Below are 20,695 nucleotides of genomic sequence, written 5' to 3'. Positions count from 1 at the left end.
AGGAAGACTCTAGGAAATAAATAAGAAAACGAAAAGTAAAGAAAAAAGGATAAACAGATGGCCGACAGCGAACAAAAAAGTGCGTGTCGTGCGCATTACAGTGAAAATCAGTCGTTAGCAGGGGAATTAGGTGAGCTGCAAGACGTTGGTTAGTGAGATACACGCAGATGTTGGAAGCTGAGGAAAAGGACTCACTATTGGTTTCCAGAAGCTCCCGGCCCAGGGGTCCGGGGAGAGAATGATGGAGAAGTGGGCGAGTAGCTGGGGCTGGTAGGGGATTGTTGCGACCCAGGGCTCTTGGAGAAGCTAGGACTCGTAGGCGAGTAAGCCTCGGGAGAAGTGGGAGACCAAGAGGGGGAGGCAGGGGAGTATGAAGGAGAAGTAGCGCCCACTCCGTGAAGGTTGGGAGAGGCTGGGCTGTAGTTGGGACTAGCGGGCGAGTAGCTAGGCGAGGTGGGAGAGTTGAACTGCGCCGGCGACGTGGGCGAGTAGTGTCTCGGCGATGAAGGGGACGCCGGCGAGTAGCTTGGCGATGTCGGGCTGTAGTTGGGGCTGGCTGGGCTTGTGGGACGCAACATGGGTGACGTCGGCGAGAAGGATGGGGAAGAGGGACTGAATGACGGAGATGTCGCATATCGGCCAATGCCGCCATCGATCATGGGAGACGTGGGGGAGTATCCCGCGTTGGGCGACGACGGAGAGTAGCCACCCATGCCCGAGCTGAAAGGCGACGTCGGAGAGGTGCTGAATGGGCTCGTTGCTCCACGCATCGAGTACGGGCTCATGGACCCGATGCCACCAAAGCCGCCGCCGCCATACTCGGTTCCAAACCCAGCGGGCGTCTCTGAACCCGCGCCCTGGATGGGCGAGAAGTTTCCTGCAGCAGGAGAGTTGAGGCTGAGGTAGCCAGAGTCGCCCATGGGCGATCCGGTATCGTACGGCGTAGCCGCACCCTCAGCGTCTCCTTCCTTGACAGGCATGCCAGGCATGAGACCCATGCGAGAGTTGTCCGAGATGACCGTTTCCAGCATCTTCGGGTCAAGGTAGACATCAAAGTTGCCAGTACCCATGGGGGCCATCTGGCCGAGCATAACGTTCTCAGAAATGCCCCGGCAGTCGTCAAGTTCACCGGTAGCAGCTGCCTCGAGCAGAATCTCGACAGTCTCCTCGAAGGAACATCGCATCAGGGCACCCGTATCCGCTCGGTTGATACCGTGACGAGTCACGGCAGAAATACTTCCGCGGTACGTCATGACATCGCAGAGCAGGGCAATGTGTCGGTGGTTAACGTAGGAACCGTCAAAGGCCAAGACAGCCGTCAACTCTTTCACCAAGGCAGCTCGAGTACCCTCGATACCAAACACCTCGATGATCTGCCACAGATCGTTGGTGTAGGTTCGCGTGGGATCAACTCCGGGAACGGCCAAGACTTCGCGGAGAGCTGAGCCGCTAGTATCCAGATACCACTGAGTGCATCGGGGATCGTCCTTGAGCGCGAGCTCAGAACCGTCAGCGGCCTCGACAAGACGAGTTCCCTTGGTCAAGAAAGCTCGTTCGACTCCAGGCACACCTCGCAGCGTCAAAGTGTCCAGGAGATGGGCCTCGAGTCGCTTGAGCATCACGTCATCTTCAATCTTCTTTTCGCCATCCTCGTCCTTGTCGTCCTGGCGAATGGTGCGGATGCGGATGACTTGCTCGTCGGCATTGTTGTCGCTGAAAATGACGGCCAGATCATTGGGATACTCCTCCTTGATGCGCTGAGCGACATCGTCAATCTTGATCTCCTTGTCAAGCAGTTTCTGCCTATCGAGCGTGATACGCAAAAGCCACCTCGACTGTTGATCAATGGTGTCCTGGCTGTCGTCGGGAATCAAGAAGTAGGACTCGACCATATCGAGATCCTCGGGAATGGTTGTGGACTGGACGTCTGGATCATAGTAGATCTCAGTGACGGAAGTAATCGACCGCAGATTGGTATACTCGACTAAACTTCGCAGCTTCTTCGCTTGCTCCTGCTTGGCCAGCGGAGTGTCCAGATAAACTGCCATACTAGGCGTCTTGATGTTCTTTGCCAGATTGAGAATTTCCTTGAGACGAGGCACACCGAGCGTGACGTTTTTGGAAGAGACACCAGCGAAGTGAAAGGTGTTCAGTGTCATCTGCGTAGCAGGCTCACCAATGGACTGAGCCGCGAGGACGCCCACCATTTCGCCGGGGTTGACAAACGACCGATCCCATCGGTTCTGGAGCTCTCCGAGAACATGATCAAATGCCAGCTTGTTCAAACGATGCTCCTTGACCACCTCTTTAAAGGCCAGTCGAGATCGAAGAAGAGCCTTGAAGAGGATGGTGGCACTGTTGTCCGCCTCTTTCGAGATGCTATCCTCGCCTCGAACAATCTTGAGCTTGTTGATGACGTTCCTCACGACAGGGATGACATCAGAAGGTCTCAAGTTGCTTCGGTCGTTGGCCTTGACGTTGAAGACGCGCTTGGCGGTCTCGATCATGCGACCGATGTTGAGAGGAAGCTGCATCATCTCCTCGCCCATCTTTGAGCGGTTAATCTCTCGCACTTCTCGGCGATCGGCCAGAAGTTGATCCCACTCTTCGTCGAGCAGAGCCATGGAGGTCTTATCACCAGTCAACTCATTGCCATACTCGTAATCCTTTCTGAACCAATCGGGCGGGTTGGCCAGATCAAGGCGATACTTCTTCTCGAACGCCTCGTCAGACATCTTCAAGATGCCAAGCTTCTGCTTCTCAATGCACATGGCATCGAGACCATCTTCGCCGTAAAGGAACTGAATGATGTCACCAAGAGAGTTGCGCACAGTACCATCATACTGAGCGTTGAGGTCTTCCAGAGCCTTGACAAGACGTCGCTGAATGTAACCTGTCTCGGCTGTCTTGACGGCCGTGTCAATAAGACCTTCACGACCCGCCATGGCGTGGAAGAAGAACTCGGTGGGCGTCAGTCCACGCAGATATGAGTTCTCTACAAAGCCACGGGCCTCGGGTGAGTAATCGTCCTTGGTGAAATGGGGCAGGGTCCGATATTTGAAGCCAAACGGAATACGCTTTCCTTCGACAATCTGCTGTCCCACGAGTGCCGTCATCTGAGAGATGTTGATGGACGATCCCTTTGAGCCGGATTCAGCCATGGTCACAGCGTTGTTGGAGTCCTTCAAACTCTTCTGAGTGGTAGTACCAGCCTGGTCACGAGCCATGTTAAGAGCCATGGAGACCTTGTTCTCAAAGGTCGCTCGGACGTTCATACCAGGCAAGGCTTCCAACTCGTTGTTTGTAGCCATGGCCGTGAGCCTGGCGACCTCGGCCTTTTGGGTGTCAATGTGCACCTGCACCTTCTCAATTGTCTGCTTATCCGGAATAGTATCACCGATACCAATACTGTGGCCGTTCTGCAGCAGCCAGTAGGTAACCACTTGCTGAACCCCATTAAGGAACGCCATGGCACCTTCTGGTCCCAACTCGTTGTAGCAGAGATGAATCACACCACCAGAGGCAGAACCAATGTTCTTCTTCTTCATGAGACCATACATGAGCTCACCAGCCTGGATGAGCAGACCAGCATCCTTAAGAGGCGAGTCAGACTTGTCTTCGGGAGCGTGCAGGCTGATCTCCTTGGGGATGACCATGCTGATGATCTGCTTGCCGGTCCAGCGCGGTCTTGGCTTCAAGATGGCAGGCTGGGGAATGACACCGTCCCAGTTAGGGACCCAGAGCATGAGATTCATAACCTGGTTCTTGTCCAGGAAAGTATCACGACGACAGAGCTTGTAGGCGCCAGCAAGGGAGTCCTGTACGATACCCATCAAAGGACCGTTCTTCTGAGGCGAGACGATGTTGTTAGGAACCAGGCAGAGTTCTTTGACTTCTGCACGAGTCTCTTCGCTCTGCGGAACGTGAAGATTCATCTCGTCACCATCGAAATCGGCGTTGTAGGGAGAGGTCACGGACAGGTTGAGTCGGAAAGTGGAGTAAGGCATGACGCGGACACGGTGACCCATCATGGACTCCTTGTGAAGCGAGGGCTGACGGTTGAAGATGATATAATCACCGTCCATAAGATGACGCTCAACCTTCCAGCCATACTCGAGAGAGATTTGAGCCGCTCGTCTGTGGTGTCGCAGGTCGATACGGGTCCCGTCGGATCTGATAACGTACTTGGCTCCAGGATGCTCATTAGGACCATTCTCGACCAGTTGATGCAACTTGCCAATGTTGTAAGGCGTCACCGTCTCGGGGTAGGTCAAGGTCCTTGCAATACTGCGAGGAACACCGACTTCGTGCAGAGACAGGTTGGCGTCTCCCGTGATGACGGTACGTGCAGAAAAGTCGACACGCTTTCCCATCAGGTTGCCTCTCAGGCGGCCCTCCTTTCCCTTGAGACGGGCACGGATGGCTTTGACGGGGCGTCCGCTCTTCTGCAGCGCACGAGGCTGGCCGGCAATATCGTTGTCCATGTAGGTGGCGACGTGATATTGCAGCAGCTCCTCGAAATCTCTGGCGATATGCTGAGGGGAACCCTCACGAATAGCCTGCTTGACATTGCCATTGGCACGGATGATATCACCCAGCTTGTAGGTCAAGTCGTCTTCGTTGCGCATTCCAGTTCCAGTGCCGTCCATAGAAATACTAGGACGAACAGGTGGTGGGGGAACGGGTAGGACAGTGATAATCATCCACTCCGGACGGGCATAGTCCGAGTTGAGGCCCATGTTGCGTAGATCCTTCTCGGAGATGCGGCGAAGAATGCTGTGGGCCATCTCTGGGGTGATGGGAGCCGTCTCTTTCCGTTTGGGACCGTCCTCTTGGGCGACCTCGAAAGCGGCCTTAAGCTGGAGGGCGACCTGTCGAACCTGAGGCTGCACGTTGCCGCAGCCGCCGTGACTCTCGACGACGGCCGGCTTCATACCGGGCGCAAACTCCTCGTCCTTGTTCTTCTCTGACCGGTCGTCATTCTCACACCTCCGCTTCTTCTTGCAGACGGCCCATACCCGCTTGAAGCGGAGCTTTGCATCTCGAGTATTGATTGCTGCGACAAACTCGGGATCGCTCTGGTAAAGTTCAGGTTAGCATCCAGTGAGGCAAACGCTTCATGGAAGAGAGAAGACCAACTTCATCAGCCAGCACCTTGCTACAGTTGTGGCAGACAATCTCCAAGATCTTCTTGACTTTCTTGATGAAGCCAGGGTGGTACACGGGCTTGGCCAGTTCAATGTGTCCAAAGTGGCCGGGGCACTCGCCCATTGCCTGCGTGCACGTCTTGCACTTGAACTGCCGGTCGATGGAGCCAAGGAGAGGGTCGTTGAGGCCACCGTCGCGCGGCTTCGTGCCGCCTTCCTCCATCGTCTCGGGGTACAGGATGTGGGCCACGCTCATGCTCTTGATCTCCTCGGGAGACATGAGGCCAAATTGGATCTCCTGCACCGTCTTGAGCGGAGCGCTCGAGTGGGTGAAGTAAAGGTTCGCCATTTTCAACAGTCGTTACGAATTTTCAATCGAAGAGCTGAAAAGGATCGGTGTGGGCGGCAAATGCAGCACGCGCCTTGCTGTCGCGATAAGGTGCCAAAGGCAAGAGAAAACACTGAAAATCCCAAGCAGCGACAGTCTCCGGTCGCAGAAAGTCGAAGAATCGATGCCTCGAGCGGTTGTGAATTGCTGAGAGATGGCGCTCTCTCTCGATCGCCAGTCCTGGCCACCAGGCCCAGGAGAACCTCACGGCTGGTCTCCCCCGTCGCCACCAGCGCTGAAGCCGTATCAACACGTAAATCGCAGGTCGTCGGCTCGAATCGTATCGTTCGCGGCGGTTCCAGGCGCCAGACTCGATGCCCGACACGCTTGGTGATGAAGGTGAACCGGGGCAGGTGTTTGGTCGTGGTTGGAGGCGAAACGGACAGGAAGAAGCCCGAAAGTTTGGATGGACGTGAGGCGCTTGGTGCCTCGATGCCGCTAAACCGCGTGGGGATAAACCGCCTCCTTGCACCCTCAGCAGGTTGTGCCTCAGGCAGCAGCTGAATAATGGGTGGGGCGCGATTACTTCTGCGCCTCACGGCGGAAGCGAAGAGAAGAGAACAAAAAGAAGCAGCGTCAACTGAGCAAGATTATGCGTAGCAAATTCTGCTTCTTATTGTCAGAGGTCAGTTATTAAGCAGACCCTTCTCTCCTTCAGTTGCACCGTTTGCTCGGCCATTTCGCCGGTGACTCATGCTGTCGGCTGTTTTAAGTTTCACTTTGGCCTCACATGCTTGGTTGCCACAAGCCTCAAGCACCCAGTTGAGGATGCGTCTGCAAATCATTGTCTATGTCCTCATCCTTTGCAAAAAGTATGTAAACGAAAGCAAAGGGGGAGAAACGCCATCCAGCCCAACCCAATCCAATTGAGCAAACCATTACTTCTTCTTGCCTTTTCCTCCCCTAGCTCCAGCCTTCTTGCGCACCGGCGCCGCAGGTTCTGCTCCAGCACTCAGATCAGCCTGGCTCTCCCCAGGGCTCCTCCGCCGCATGGTCCCGGTCGAAACCGCAACAAATTCGTCTTCGCTGTCGCTCTCGCCAAGGTTGAATAGGATGGGCATTCGGAAGTTAGCGAGGTCCTCCCCGTCTTTGGTGGGATCGGCTGTCAGAACGTCAACATCTTCGTCCTCAGCGTCGAGCCGCCTCCTGTGGATCTCTTCCTGCGCGTATATGTCGAACTCGTCCTCCCGCTCCATGTACTCGACGTTTTCTTCGACCTCTGCAAAGTCCGGCGCCAGCGCCGACCACTTTTGCGGACTGATGACGGACCATATGTATATGCGGCCGGTTTCCAAGCCACATGCCGCCAGCAGCGGGCGAGAAGGGTGCCACTCTATGACGCCCTGCTCTTCCTTGGGATCTTTGAGCATGCAGACCAAGCTGCCGTGATTCCTCTCCCAAACGTAGAGTTCGTGATTGTTGTAGGTGGATGCGGCCACGTATTCGCCCGTAGCGCTAAATGTAACGTGATTCCAGGACAGTTTGTTAACAACGTCTTGGAACTTGTGCTCCAAGGGCAGCTGTATTGTGTCGGGGTCGAGGTCGTCCACCGAGAGGTTTGGTATTCGAAACGTCCGGATAATTCGGTCTTGTGAGTTGACCAGCAAGTCACGGCCAGACGATGTTATCCTCATGGTGGTGATGACCCCAGTGCATATTTTCTCCGAGTATATGATCTCGAGTGTCTTGGCATCGATGATGTTTAATTTGCCTTTGCTCGTTCCTGCAATGATGTGATCGCCGGTTGCAGTCCAGATTGCCGATGTTGTCATCTGCTTTGCGTCTTCTTTCGCTTGCTTCTCCTTGAGGGCAAGGTCGCTGTCGGCGTTTGATCGCTTCGGCGCAGACGGGAGAACGCGTTTGACATCGACTGGCTCGGAAATGTCGACCAGCAACGGCTGCTCTTCGAATAGCGACGCGACAAAGAGGTTACTGGGTAGGGCGACGTAAGTAAAAGGGTCAAACGGCGCGTCGTGTGATCCGACTGCGAGAGCGAACAATCCACATACTGATTCCATGGATGAAGCTCAGCCATGTACGCTGGAGCGCGAAAGCGCACCTCGCGATGTCGGTGCCCAGTCTCCAGATCCCAGAGTATGGCCTTCCAGCCTTGACACGTTGACAGCAGATACCGCCCGCATCTGGACCAGCTCAGAAATGTGATGCTCTTGTTGTGGCCTCTCATTTTGAGGGCGACCCCCATCGTCTCCAAATCCCAAACAACGACGGTTCCGTCCACTCGGCCGGAAGCAAGGTAATCGCCCGTGCGGTTGAACCTCAGCATTGTCGCATGGCCGGACCGGATCGTGCTCGTCATGCTCTCAGGATAATCCTGGAGGAGGTAATCGTCTGAAAGTAGCAGATTCATCGTCGCGGTAGCAATGCTGGGGCGATGCGGGAGATGCAGAGCAACATGGTAGAGGAGACGCGAGAAGGCTGCGAGGAGCTCGCAGTGTCGAAGCCGGGTCTGAGCTGCAAGGCTGACGAAAAGTTGCTGCTTGTCGCAGTTATACGCCACAGGAGGGGTGCGTCTAGCATGCTACTGACAAGGCTGACCTACGAACGAGCTCGAAAACGCGGAATTACGAGCAAAAAGCTCCACCGCGGGGATGTGCGCTGCCTTAGCATGACGCACAAGTACCCGGTATCTCGTCCAAATGAGACCGCAGCAAACCCTTTTCTTCTGCATACAGTGACAAAGGCTCAGACAGTATTTTTGCCTTGGTGTCAGAATGGCAAATTCAAAGTACGGCGTCGTTGGTCTTTCGTTGCGCTTCAGGTTGTCACATGCTAATAGATGCCACTCCAGGTTTGAATATGTTCGAAACTTCGAGCAGCCGGACTCTCTCTTGCCCAACACGTGGATTGTAGTTCGCATAGATGGAAGGGGATTCACAAAGTAAAGACACATATGAGAGATTCACTTGTTTGAGCTACCAAAATTGACATATAGAAAAGGATGTGTGCCAAGTATGAGTTCGAAAAGCCAAACGACCGGAGAGCACTCGATCTCATGAATGCAGCGGCCAAGGCGGTCGTGACTGATCTGCCGGAAATCACCATTGCCTACGGAGTCAGCGACGAGTACAGGTATTTCATTCCCTCAAGACAAACGAAGCCGCCCGTTTATACAGCCTAACACGCTTCAGCTTTGTCTTCCACAAGTCCTGTAATCTCTTTGAGAGAAGAGAAAGGTGAGTCAAGACCACACCTACCCTACACTTCCATCAACTAACGAGGCTTCAGTAAACTTGTCAGCACGGTTGTCTCTACATTCACAGCAAACTACGTCTACCTCTGGCCGACATACTTTCCTGACACACCCCTTTCTTTTCCTCTCCCAACGTTTGATGGTCGAGCTGTGTGCTACCCGGCGGTGCAGAATCTCCGGGATTACATGAGCTGGCGACAGGCTGACTGTAAGGCGACTTCGATGATGCCAACAGAGTTTTTCGCTAACGAACAGCAAGGTCACATCAACAATCTCTACAACACAGCCTTTTGGAAGTTGATACAGCTTGGAGGCCTCGACAACAAAGAGGCTGAGAAGACACTTGCGGTGCGTTCCTGGTATCAGTCCGGCTGGAATTTCTATACTGACTTGAATGCAGGGAACGTTGGCTGCGGATAAGAATGAAATACTGTTCTCTCGATTCAAGATCAATTATAACAACGAGCCGGAAATCTTCAGGAAGGGGAGTGTCATATTTAGAGATGTGAGACTCCTTTACGCATGGCCCAGATGACATGTCAGCGGCTAACAGCTACAGTACGAATTGGTCGAGCCCGGAAGTCACAACGTAGCGGCAGCAGCAGATGCTCTCGCCGAGCCAGCAGCGCAGTCAAAGTCACAGGCTGAGAAGGACAAGAAGCGCAGAGCCAAGGCGAAGGTGGTGGTGGAGCACGTAGACATCATCAAGGATGAGTTCTGGGATAGACGGCCTTGGATCTTGTCCGGCAAGCCAGGTCAGCCTGGCAAGGCGTCCAAAGAAATACAAACTTGAACCGCTGTCTCTATTTGGGTATCCCTTGTGGTTGAAAACACTACTCAAACTCCCTGCTAATGCGCTGTCTATGATCATACCGTTCGAGAATTCTCCCATTAACCGCCCGTAGCCTTCTTCTTTTCTAATTCCTTCCGCCTTCGCTTTTCCTCCTTCCGAGCACGCCTTAGCCGCTTCTCTTCTGCCGTACTGCTGTTGGAATCTGACGTATCCTTCTTCGCTTCAGCTCTCCGTAGCCTTCTTTCAGCTTTTGCCGCTCTTCGCAGAGCGCGCGCCTCTTTTCGTTTCCTCTTCTCCTCCTTTCGGGCTCTCTTTTCCTCCTTTCGAGCTCTCTTCTCTTCTTTGCTCTCCTTCTTAGGCTTTGTAGACTTTGTCTCCTTAGAGGAGACAGTCTTCGTGTTATCGCTCGTTTCCGACTCGGTGCTGGTCGACCCGTCCGTCAAATCTGGAGTAATTGTTCCCTGCAAAAATCCACCTCGGACAAAGGAAGCATAGATGGAGTATTTCGATACGCGTCCCGGATCCAGGGCATTGAGCTTGCCAGTCGTCACTGTCTGCTCAACTTTGCCTTCTTTGGACGTGTCGAGACCCTTCAGCTGTTCGTCGAAAGCGTCCATCCACCATAAATCGCTCGTGAAGTGTTTTGTGTTTCCGAGGCCCTTTGTGTTGGTCTTGCGGTTGAGGAGGAGCGGCTTGGCGAGGCCAATTGAGTCGTCCGTCTTGTGCAGGGAATGGCCGGTTCCGCGCCAGCCTTGGGCGGAAAGGAGCGCATGCGCATCCATTGTGTCGGAGAGATTGGTGGTACGGCTACCGTACCTGGAGATGGGAGGGCCGCGCTATCGTTGGTGAAGACGCTTCGACATGAGGCTTCGCGGTATGAGATTGAAATTGTTGTTACCTCCCTCTGGACGGCGCCGATGGCTGGGCTGGCAGCTCTGCGCTGGTAAGAAGAAGATGGGATTTTTTCAGCGGGGCCGGGCCTTATCGAGCATTTATCGAATACCCGCTAAAAGGTGCTGTACTAGCACTGCTAGAGAAGGTGCCATATTATAAATTAGCGTGCCTCGAGTCAACTCTTCAACATCCTCTGGGTGGTCTAGTTGGTTCATGGCGTCTGACTGTAATGGATAACATCTCATCAGAAAGTCGGCGGTTCGATTCCGTCCCCGGAGAGCAATTCTCCCCGGAGAAGAGTTACATTTTTTGCCTTTTTGGCCCTTTTCCCTTTATTTGTTATGCCTTTCCTTGCCATTGATCCTGTGCTGCACTCCAGTCATTGCTCAATTATTTTTCTCTTCATTTTGCTGTTATTTAACAGTCATCTTCAAAGTCTTGACCATCTGATACTGCTCCCGTTTGGAATGTTGTACGTCATTGGTTGATCAAACAACACACAGTATTTGCCATCATCGACCAAAGTAGGAAAGAACAGAGCCGTCTCATAAACAAGGCCTTAGATCTGATGCGGTGAACACTGTCTCACTTCTATACCTACCTATACACACAATATCCGTCTTTTTCTGGCACTTCCTCACGCTTCATCTTGTCTCAACGATTGCCTGGAGCGGCTTGTCTAGTTTATTAATCGCTGTAACGACAGCCCTGGCAGAAGGATTTGATGGCCCGACCAGCCAATTAATAAGTGACGTGTAATGTGTCACCAGCCAGCCGCTCGATCTGCATGAGGTTCCTTCAAAACAATCGACCTCCGAGCTTCTTCCTCCTCTCCGATACTCCACCAAACAAGTGACGACAATTCGAGGCACTTCAACATGGCGCCACCTTGCGCGGATCCGCGGCAGATTGTCATCACCTTGAACCCCGCAAGGCGAAAGGCTCTGCTGGCTCTTGTTCAAGGCATCATCTCGTATATGATTTCCGAGCTGGAGACGCATCCTGATGAACTTGGCTCCATTGCTCCAGACGATGAAGGCAACGACTACGATGAATCGCCTCCTCCATACTCGGCTGAAAAGCCGGGCAGCAACTCTGCCTCTCAAGATGGCAAGTCTCGAGGTCTACCACAGCCGAGATTCAAGACGGCCAGACAGGCGGAGAAATCCGTAAGCGCAGCTCTGACATACACCCTCGAATGGAGGGATGAAGTCGTGTCCAAGCTCGAGGAGATTGTCAACGTCGAGGATACGCCAAAGATTACCGCGGAGAGAAAAGCCAGGCGGGAAGCGTTGGATAAGAAGCAGCTCGAAGCGCCTAATAGCGATCACCAGCTCGTGGATATAGACGGCGTCCCAGTCGATGCGACAGAGGATATCTCTGCGTTGCAATCGGCGTACAAACCGATACCTACTAGGCTGACGACTATCCCTGTCGAGGATCGAGAAGAGGCGCTCACCTGCATCTTGCTGTTGCTCCTCTCCACCGGCAAATATTCTGCCCATTCCCGCGCCCTGGTGCTCTATCTCGCCTCATCATTGGAGCTTTCCCAGACCTTTCTTAATAGGACTGAAGCAGAGATCGCCATGTCCCTCATGGAATCGTCCACGGCCAACAACGATCAGAAAGAAGCCATGTCTGCAGACGCCGAGGCGGCCAAACGACGACAGCAGAACAAGGTCAGCCGCTTCTGGAAAGTCGGCTTGGCGTCCGTGGCCGGCGCTGCGGTGATAGGAGTCACTGGAGGACTGGCTGCTCCGCTTGTTGCGGGAGCTATTGGAAGTGTGCTGGGAGGCGTCGGCTTGGGAGGAGTGGCAAGCTTTCTCGGCATCTTTTGGATGAACGGGGCGTTGGTTGGGACACTTTTCGGAGCATATGGTGCCAAGATGACTGTAAGTCAAAGACACGATGGACGCCGTTACGGATGCTGACTCTGCTACAGGGCGAAATGATGGACAACTATGCGAAAGAGGTTGAGGACTTCCGCTTCCTTCCTCTCAGAGATGACGCTACAACAGACGACCCAGAGAACATCACCAAAGAGCAAAAAGAACAGCGCCGCCTCCGCGTCACCATAGGAATCAACGGCTGGCTCAACTCGGAAGACGACATCACGAAGCCCTGGCGCATTCTGAGCACGGACACGGAAGTCTTTGCTCTGCGGTACGAGATGAAAGTGCTTCTTACTCTCGGCACCGCCCTAGGCGATCTCGTTCGTTCGTTTGCCTGGAAGGCGTTTAAAGCCGAAGTCATCAAGCGGACCGTTTTGGCGACGCTCTGGGCCGCCCTCTGGCCGATCCAGATGCTGGCCCTGGCTTCCAACGTGGACAATCCGTTCAATCGCGCGAGTAACCGGTCTCGAAAAGCTGGACAGCTTCTTGCCGATGCACTCATCAACAGGGTCCAAGGGGAGAGGCCGGTGACGCTCGTTGGCTATTCTCTTGGTGCGACTACGATTCATGCCTGTTTACAGTCTCTCGCTGAGCGCCATGCATTTGGCTTGGTTGATACGGTCGTCATTATTGGCACGCCAGCTCCCTCTGATCCGGCTCACTGGCGGGCGATTCGACCTGTTGTCTCTGGAAAGATTTTCAATGTCTATTCTGAGAATGACATGGTCTTGGGCTTCGTCTACCGAATGCACAGCCTCGCGCTTGGTGTTGCCGGTCTGCAGCCTATCAAGGATGTCAATGGAATCGTCAATGTGGACTTGAGCGAGAGCGTCAGCGGCCATCTTCGGTATTCTTCTCTCACGGGCGAGATCCTGCGCAAATGCGGCTTCGTCAACGTCAGGGCTGGGAAGGACATTGAGAAGGACGACGTCATTCAGCTGAAGGACAAAGAAGAAGACCTAATTGACTTTGGCGACGGCCCCGACCACAAGCTTAGCGATGCCGACAAGTCGGCCGAAGCTCTCCAGGCCCTGACAATCAGCCCCTCGAGTCTCAAGCCGCAACCCAACCCGCCTCTTCCCAAACGTCCGACCAACGACCTTGACGACCTTGAAAGACCGAGCCTTCCTCCCCGGAAAACCGACTCCGTGCCTCCAGTCATGCAAGGCACGGAGGAAGAAGAGGAGGAGGAGCAGCCTCCTCCCTTGCCGAGGCGCCAGACGGCCTCGGCCCCCCCTTTGCCGGAGCTGAGGATCCCGCGACGGCCGGTTCCGGGGAGAAACATGGTGGAGGAGGAGCCGCAATATGATTCTGATGATGAACGACATGTGTCCATCTTGATGGTGGATAATGATGGGGATGATCATTGAGATTAGACTATGATACCATGTAGCATGGCGTTGCTCTTGGCTTGGAGAGTGGTAGACGAGGTAGCATGGCTACTGATGCTCAGAGTCAGCTACAGAACTGTAAATGGACACATCAGTTGTAAAAGATTTCCACGGGAATACTATAGTTCTTGAGATGAGGTAAAGGACTGAATGTTGTTACAATGTCCGATGAATATGACGATGTTGTATCATCGTTTCTTCTCCTGCTTTCTCTCTCCAGGTTATTACACAAGTGCTTGGAAAGTCTTGTGGAAGACTCGATTACGGAGTTTCCTTTTCAATGAAATGTTACACCATATCAACATCACGAAAGCATAAGGTAGAGGCACAATGTGTATGTTTAACGGTTTTCATCCGTACTTTCCATTCTACCGAGTCTATGCGTATTCCACATATCATGCATGCCTCAACACGGGCAGATTCTTGCCACCGAATGCTGCAGGCATCATCATCGTCGTCTTTTTCTTCATGAAACCCAAGCTATTTGGCATGTCATTATTTGCACCCATGCAAGAAGTCGAGGACCAGTGAAAAATGCGAAAAGGAAAAAAGAAAAATAACTCTTCATGATGCCTCGGTTCTTCTCAATAGAATGGACACAGATTTTGAGAGAGAAATATGAAACAAGGAAATAGGAGGCTTTGTGCTTTGTCCTCCCATGATAGCGCTCTTCCCAAGGCGCTTAAGGACCGGTGAGCGTTTTTCTTATGCTACCGGTCGCCCAGAATTTTTGTTTTCCACACCCAACTCCCGGAATCCCACCACGTCCCGCTGATTTTGTTTTATTGTTTTGTTTTTCATGACCCTACCCGTCGCTCATCGAGCGATGGATATTTATCGGGAGGACATGGCCTTGGTGACGAGACGCTTGAGGGCGAGCTCCTGCTTCTTCAGGTCCTCAGCGGTGCTGTCCTGGAGCTCAAGAGCACCCATGGCATCGCTGATGGTCTGCTCAATCTTCTCCTTCTGGCCACGCTTGAGCTTGAGGGAGAGAGTGGGGTCGGAGACGATCTCCTCAACACGGCCGATGTAGGACTCGAGCTGCTGCTTGGCCTCGAATCGCTTGCTGAAAGCCTCATCATTGCTCTTGAAGGCCTCGGCATCGCTGATCATCTTCTCAATCTCGCCGGTGGAGAGCTTGCCGACAGAGTTGGAGATGGTGATGTTGGCACTGCGGCCAGAGGACTTCTCGGTGGCGGTGACCTTGAGGATACCGTTGACGTCGACCTCGAAGACGACCTCGAGGACGGCCTCACCAGCCCTCATGGGAGGGATGGGAGCAAGAGTGAACTCACCCAGAGAGGTGTTGTCCTCGCAGTTGACACGCTCACCCTGGTAAACGGGGAACTGAACGGTCTGCTGGTTGTCGGCAACAGTGGTGAAGGTCCTCTTGCGGATGGTGGGGACGGTCTGGCCACGGGGGACGACGGGGGCGAAGATGTTACCCTCCATGGCGACACCAAGGGACAGGGGAACAACGTCAAGAAGCAGGAGGTCGGCAGTCTCGGCGGAGGTGGCCTTTCCGGAGAGGATACCGGCCTGAACGGCAGCACCGTAGGCGACAGCCTCATCGGGGTTGATGCTCTTCTCGAGCTTCTTGCCGTCGAAGAACTCGGACAGAAGCTTCTGGATCTTGGGGATACGGGTGGAACCACCGACGAGGACAATCTCGTCAACGGCGCTCTTCTCGATGGCGGCGTCCTTGAGGACCTGGGCAACAGGCTCAAGGGTGCCGGCGAAGGCCTTGGCGTTGAGCTCCTCGAAACGAGCACGGGTGATGGTCATGGTGAAGTCCTCACCCTCGAAGAGAGAGTCAATCTCAATGGTGGCCTGGGCACCGCTGGAGAGGGTACGCTTGGCACGCTCGCAAGCAGTGCGGAGTCTTCGCAGAGCACGGGGGTCGTTGCTGGGGTCCTTCTTGGTCTTGCGGGTGAACTCCTTCTTGCAGTGGTCGAGCAGGTTGGTGTCGAAGTCCTGGCCACCCAAGTGGGTGTCACCAGGATGTTCAGGAGGGAGACATCGAAGGTACCACCACCCAGATCGTAGATCAGGACGTTGCGCTCCTTGTCAGTCTTACCAGCACCAAGACCGTAGGCGATGGCGGCAGCAGTAGGCTCGTTGATGATACGGAGGACGTTGAGGCCAGCAATGGCACCAGCATCCTTGGTAGCCTGACGCTGGTTGTCGTTGAAGTAGGCAGGGACGGTGATGACAGCCTTCTCAACCTTCTTGCCAAGCTTGGTCTCGGCAATCTCCTTCATCTGTAGTTTGAATTCTCGTTAGCACATGTGCTACAGCAGGGTTTTTCTCGCCCCAGCCATGTCAACTGGCCGGGCCGCAGAGCGACGTACCTTGAGGAGGACCATGGAGGAGATCTCCTGGGCAGAGAAGGTCTTCTTCTCGCCGAGGTACTCGACCTCGATCTTGGGGGTGCCGTTGTCGTCAACGACCTTGAAGGGCCAGGACTCGATGTCCTTCTTGACGGTGGGGTCGTCGAAGCGGCGGCCGATCAGACGCCTAGAGGTGAAAATTTTGTCAGCAACCGAATTTTTTTCCGCAGCCCCAAGAACAGAGGCGCAAATGGCAAAGACTGAATACTCACTTGGCATCGAAGACGGTGTTTCTGGGGTTCATGGCGGCGTTGTTCTTGGCGGCCTCACCAATGAGACGCTCCTTGTCCGTGAAGGAAACGAAGGAGGGGGTGGTGAAGGAACCCTGCTCGTTGGCAATGATCTCGACATTGTTACCCTCGTAGGTGGCAACGCAAGAGTAGGTGGTACCTGTGGGAAGGATTGAGGTCAGTCTCGAGTGTCTCGAGGTTGAAGACTGTTGATTGAAGACTGCAATGGAGAGGAGAGCTGAAGAAACAAATGATTTCCTCCTGCTCGTCTCGCAATGTCGCCCGTCGGGTTGGCCATCAACGCCCAGGTGAGGGGCATCTCCAAGACGCAGAAAAGATTTTTGTGTGGCAGCAACTTACCCAGATCGATGCCGACGGCACCGTCGTAAACCTCGTCCGCCATTTTTTTTTTAGGAAGGGGTATGAAGAATTAGAGGAAGAAGAAAAAAAGAAACCTTCAAACTTGTGTGAAGGAATCAGATGAGAAGAGATGATGGAAAATGGGTTGGAGGAGAGGGAAGAAAAAGAGAGCAAACGTGGGGTTGGTCTGCAAAGAAATACCCTCCCACTACAAATTTTTGCACTGGCGAACTTTTTTTTTTTTTTTTTCCCTTTTTCGCCATTCCCGCCTGCCGCTCTTTTTCTCGCCAGTGTGCTGCAGGGGTGGGGCCAAGCGATAAGATTTTTCTTGCCGTGCTTGGATGGTCCCTTAGCGCGCTAGGCCATTCCGGGACAAGCCCTTTGGGTGAAATTTTCTTTTCGCGCCTCTGAGAGGTTGAGCCTCCAGTTAAAGTGGTGATTTAGCAGCCAATGAGAGGGCAGGAATATCGCAGGTCTATCCACGAGGCGACATTTTCTCCTCTGTCTCTCTCTCTCTGCTTGCCGATTGAGATTGTTGCGGGGGTCACCAGTTGGTGCTGTTGGCTTTGGTCCTACGATTCGTGCTGTAGAGTGATTCTGAACGGACTGTGCCGAGTTGTTAAGTGCAGTGAGTACAGTGACGCGTGCTGTGTAGATACATGTCCTACCTATCTAGCAACAACCAACAGCCACACTCTTCTCAACATGGAGTCAAAACATCCGAGTTTCTCTATAGCCGAGGTTTTCTTTTTGTCTTCTGACGGACCACTTTGGCAACAACATCATCTACAGAAGCAATCTTGGCATGTCTTGTCGAAACATCTTATTCAGACTAAATAGGTACAAGGCAATGTCATACAGACTCAAAACATAGGTGCTCATATATCACAGTGTTGCTACACATGCGTGTTAACAGGAACAGCTTCTCTCGCCGTCTTACAGCACGCCTTGCTCCCCTCTAAACAACCGAACCATCGAAGATCTTCTTACAGCCCAAGGCTCTTTGCCTTATTCCGGACAACATTGGCAACATCGTCCTCCACGGAGGCATCCACCTTGGGTTCCCAGTCAAAGTATTTCTTGAACCTCTGAGACACCGACTTGGAGTTTTGACCCAGCGAATCCGCAACAGGGACATAGCCCTTGAGCTGCTTCTGCTCGGCCAGACTGACGTGCTTGATTGTCACATCCTTCAAGAAGCCCTGCTTCTTGATCTCCTCGACGACCCGCTCCGCAATCACTTCAAAGTTGAGGACGCCCTTTGGTCCGTAAAAGTAGCCATGGCGGCCAAATATCTCGGGGTTGCTCCTCTTTGAAGGATCTTGCGTGGCCTCGAACAGCTTCAGGAACATCTCGCCAACGTCGTCAACGTGTACGTAGTCCCACTCGTTCTTGCCCTGGCCGACGACGGGCGCGAAGCCTGACCGCAAAGTCATCTCGACGAGGGTAGGGATCTGGATGGTCTCCGTGTTGCCGGGACCAGAGCCCTGGCCAAAGATGAGAGGCGGGCAGATGATGGCAGGCTTGACAGAGTCCGAAGCGGCAGCTTGGACAATCTTGTCGACGTCTCTGTGGGGGGCGCGGTCGTCGAGGTTCAGGATGCGGTCGATGTCGTCGATGTCGTGGTATTTCTCTGCGGGCAGCGGAGGTTCGCCCTCTCTGCCGTTGACGAGGTCGTACCAGGTCAAGATGCCTGTGCCGGAGAGGTGAATCCAGTACCCGGGCTTCTCGGGCGTGTGGCCCTTTTCCAAGCCCCTGGCAATGGCCGCGGCACTGGGGGCATGGTCGGCTGAGTCTGCGGTGTCTGTGTTGCAGTGTCAGCTTAAGATCCTTGGCAAGTGTTTTACTTGTTGTTTTATCTTCTGTTGAGGTGACTTACGAATGACAACGTCTGCTTCGGCAGCAGCTTGCTCAATGACATCGACGTCGTCAAGACCACCGTAGACAAACTTGACAGATGGGTATTTGGCCTTTACGATTTCGGCTCGTGCTTCGTTGCGGACAAGGATCGTGTACTCATTGTCGGGATGGGCTCTGTAGATTTTGTCAAAGGCCGTGCCTCCGATGTAGCCTGAGAGTTGTTAGTTCTCGAAACGTTCATGCTGTCGAGTTGTATAAGGTCCAATTACCAGTAACGCCAGTCCTATGAACCCGCCTAAGTTAGCGTTATTCCATACACGAGAGAGCTTTTGATGCGGGGGAAATACATACACAAAGACCTTGGGAGCCATGGTGATGGATTGCTGCTTGTGATTGTACAGGGTATGAGTGTGATCGTAAAGTATGGGGTATATTGCAACACGTTTGTAGGTTGTCTTTATTGAATCTATCTCAAATCTTCCACCATCTAGAGCCACAGCAGACACTGGCTATATATAGCTATTCGATCGTATAGATTGCACAACTCATTGATTCGAGTCTTGTCCTCGAAAAGGAGTCTCCCAGGCGAGTCGATTAGTAACATCGCGCTCAAAGTTTCCCATGCTGCAACCAATTATGGGGCCTTGGAGGGGCCGAGTGCGCATCCAGCTTGCTGGCGTGACATCATGCTAACCAAGAGGGCGAACATGGAAGACGCCAACGAACATTCATGCTGCTTCTGAGGCTGTTTCCATCCGATAACCTTGATAGGTGGCCCTGCAAAAGTGGTAGAACGCGGACAAAGTTGCTTGGCCTTGGTATTATTCATCAACCTGTCTTTGTCATACAACTTCAAATCGTTCAAGTCTCTCCGTGTTCGAGTTTCTAGGCCACGGCTTGAGCATCTCAGCCCACCCGCGACCAATGCCGCTGAATCGCCGAAAACAACAAAGTGGCTTCCTGGCGTCAACACGGCGAGACAGCCCCGATAACAACATGAAGTCAACCAAGCAGCTGTCAAGATTGACGCCGGAAATCGATTGAGTTTACTAGACAAAACAAAGCCATTGGCTCAATCAGCGCGAAAGCCGAAACTCCCTTCTCTCTCCCCCTCGATTGTGACGCCCCGGCATTACCTCAGATTGTTCTCTGTATTTCGTAGCTACCTTACCTTGTAGTTGTCGGTAGGTGATATTGAACGCAGCGAACCCCGCCTTCCGCGGCCAAAGCGCTCGCTTCAATACAGTGTTCTTTCCTCTGCCGGAGCCAACAATATGGAACCTTGGCACACGGAGCAGCAGCACAACAGCTGTCAAGGCAGGGAGCATTGCTTTTGTTTTGAGCCTAGTCCAGTCGACCTCCCGTAGGCCGCCCAGTAGCTCCAAGGTCATAAGCTTCGCATTTTCTTGCTACTACTACTCTTCTCTCTCTTTCACACTTCTGCATAGTCTCCATCCACAAACCAAAGCTCATCCACAAGAACAAACTCCATCTGCCAACCCCCAAACTACATACTTCCAACATGCCTGACTACACGTACAAGAGCTCCGGCACCAACGACCAGGTAAGCCCCCCCGTCTCCAGACACGCCAGACCCTTGGGAAAATGTCATGGCCTTGAGTTGACCGGCTCTCTCCCAAGGGTAACCACTACTGCGCCCGTGACTACGGCAGCGATGCTTCCAACTCCAACTTGTACCACTACTCCAACTCGTAAGTTCTACCCACCTGTACCGTAGCCACCATGCGCGAGCATCACCGGCATCTCCTCTAACGGCCAGTTTTCAGGGACGGCTCTTACTACTACTCCAACCCCAATGGCAGCACTTACTACAACGATGGGGCCGGAAGCTCCACCTACACCTCGCCCAGCGGCTACGAGTACTCCACCACTCAGTCTGGGGATGGCAGCCAGAAATAGAGGGCCAAGTTTCTTGATGGCCTGGTGAAAGAGCCAATGGCGAGAGCAAGGTCCCGAGCTTGATGTCTATACTACTTAAAAGTCTTGAGAGACATGGGCTATGATGGCGGGGATCTGGACGTTTGGGCTGAGCTTTAGACACGCAATAAAGCAATCAAGTTGTCATGACTACATCTCTTTCATGTTACACCTCTTTCACGACTCTTATGCCGTATGCGT

At 53.4% G+C, this 20,695-nt stretch overlaps 8 protein-coding genes and 1 non-coding gene across 9 annotated transcripts; 4 read left to right on the top strand and 5 right to left on the bottom strand.

Annotated features, from left to right (window-relative positions):
- Positions 1 to 107: 107 nt before the first annotated feature.
- BBK36DRAFT_157568 (beta and beta-prime subunits of DNA dependent RNA-polymerase) lies at positions 108 to 5,571 on the bottom strand (the record flags this gene model as incomplete). The annotated part of the gene is made up of 3 exons (XM_024897663.1): positions 5,140 to 5,571; positions 196 to 5,078; positions 108 to 135 (listed from the first exon to the last, which is right to left on the bottom strand). The coding sequence occupies exons 1-3, from the start codon at positions 5,494 to 5,496 to the stop codon at positions 108 to 110; spliced, it is 5,268 nt and encodes a 1,755-aa protein (XP_024751601.1). The 5' UTR covers positions 5,497 to 5,571.
- An 842-nt stretch (positions 5,572 to 6,413) lies between these two features.
- On the bottom strand, positions 6,414 to 7,903 carry BBK36DRAFT_1139777 (WD40 repeat-like protein; the record flags this gene model as incomplete). Its single annotated transcript, XM_024893336.1, has 2 exons — positions 6,414 to 7,467; positions 7,545 to 7,903. 2 exons carry the CDS (start codon positions 7,901 to 7,903, stop codon positions 6,414 to 6,416), a joined length of 1,413 nt encoding a protein of 470 aa, XP_024751600.1.
- A 364-nt stretch (positions 7,904 to 8,267) lies between these two features.
- Positions 8,268 to 9,549, top strand: BBK36DRAFT_1134893 (tRNAHis guanylyltransferase; the record flags this gene model as incomplete). Its single annotated transcript, XM_024892458.1, has 8 exons — positions 8,268 to 8,281; positions 8,345 to 8,434; positions 8,494 to 8,625; positions 8,685 to 8,729; positions 8,782 to 8,954; positions 9,006 to 9,094; positions 9,147 to 9,251; positions 9,306 to 9,549. The coding sequence occupies 8 exons, from the start codon at positions 8,268 to 8,270 to the stop codon at positions 9,537 to 9,539; spliced, it is 882 nt and encodes a 293-aa protein (XP_024751599.1). The 3' UTR covers positions 9,540 to 9,549.
- An 88-nt stretch (positions 9,550 to 9,637) lies between these two features.
- Positions 9,638 to 10,321, bottom strand: BBK36DRAFT_1139775 (hypothetical protein; the record flags this gene model as incomplete). Its single annotated transcript, XM_024893335.1, has 1 exon — positions 9,638 to 10,321. One exon carries the CDS (start codon positions 10,319 to 10,321, stop codon positions 9,638 to 9,640), a length of 684 nt encoding a protein of 227 aa, XP_024751598.1.
- Positions 10,322 to 10,624: 303 nt separating this feature from the next.
- On the top strand, positions 10,625 to 10,712 carry BBK36DRAFT_t68. Its single transcript has one exon. It is a non-coding gene; the product is annotated as a tRNA-Tyr (tRNA).
- Positions 10,713 to 11,311: 599 nt separating this feature from the next.
- On the top strand, positions 11,312 to 13,695 carry BBK36DRAFT_1157948 (DUF726-domain-containing protein; the record flags this gene model as incomplete). The annotated part of the gene is made up of 2 exons (XM_024894053.1): positions 11,312 to 12,325; positions 12,376 to 13,695. The coding sequence occupies 2 exons, from the start codon at positions 11,312 to 11,314 to the stop codon at positions 13,693 to 13,695; spliced, it is 2,334 nt and encodes a 777-aa protein (XP_024751597.1).
- An 855-nt stretch (positions 13,696 to 14,550) lies between these two features.
- On the bottom strand, positions 14,551 to 16,815 carry BBK36DRAFT_1164342 (hsp70 family protein; the record flags this gene model as incomplete). Its single annotated transcript, XM_024894635.1, has 5 exons — positions 16,697 to 16,815; positions 16,319 to 16,496; positions 16,068 to 16,233; positions 15,714 to 15,977; positions 14,551 to 15,690 (listed from the first exon to the last, which is right to left on the bottom strand). Exons 1-5 carry the CDS (start codon positions 16,737 to 16,739, stop codon positions 14,551 to 14,553), a joined length of 1,791 nt encoding a protein of 596 aa, XP_024751596.1. The 5' UTR covers positions 16,740 to 16,815.
- An 867-nt stretch (positions 16,816 to 17,682) lies between these two features.
- On the bottom strand, positions 17,683 to 18,927 carry BBK36DRAFT_1195428 (NAD(P)-binding protein; the record flags this gene model as incomplete). The annotated part of the gene is made up of 4 exons (XM_024896895.1): positions 17,683 to 18,500; positions 18,576 to 18,767; positions 18,826 to 18,839; positions 18,908 to 18,927. 4 exons carry the CDS (start codon positions 18,925 to 18,927, stop codon positions 17,683 to 17,685), a joined length of 1,044 nt encoding a protein of 347 aa, XP_024751595.1.
- Positions 18,928 to 20,078: 1,151 nt separating this feature from the next.
- BBK36DRAFT_1114393 (hypothetical protein) lies at positions 20,079 to 20,476 on the top strand (the record flags this gene model as incomplete). Its single annotated transcript, XM_024890023.1, has 3 exons — positions 20,079 to 20,120; positions 20,198 to 20,268; positions 20,380 to 20,476. 3 exons carry the CDS (start codon positions 20,079 to 20,081, stop codon positions 20,474 to 20,476), a joined length of 210 nt encoding a protein of 69 aa, XP_024751594.1.
- Positions 20,477 to 20,695: the final 219 nt, after the last annotated feature.

This window comes from Trichoderma citrinoviride (assembly GCF_003025115.1).
Source record: "Trichoderma citrinoviride strain TUCIM 6016 unplaced genomic scaffold BBK36scaffold_4, whole genome shotgun sequence".
Lineage (NCBI taxonomy): Eukaryota > Fungi > Ascomycota > Sordariomycetes > Hypocreales > Hypocreaceae > Trichoderma > Trichoderma citrinoviride.
This window is presented reverse-complemented; position numbering and strand designations above follow the sequence as displayed.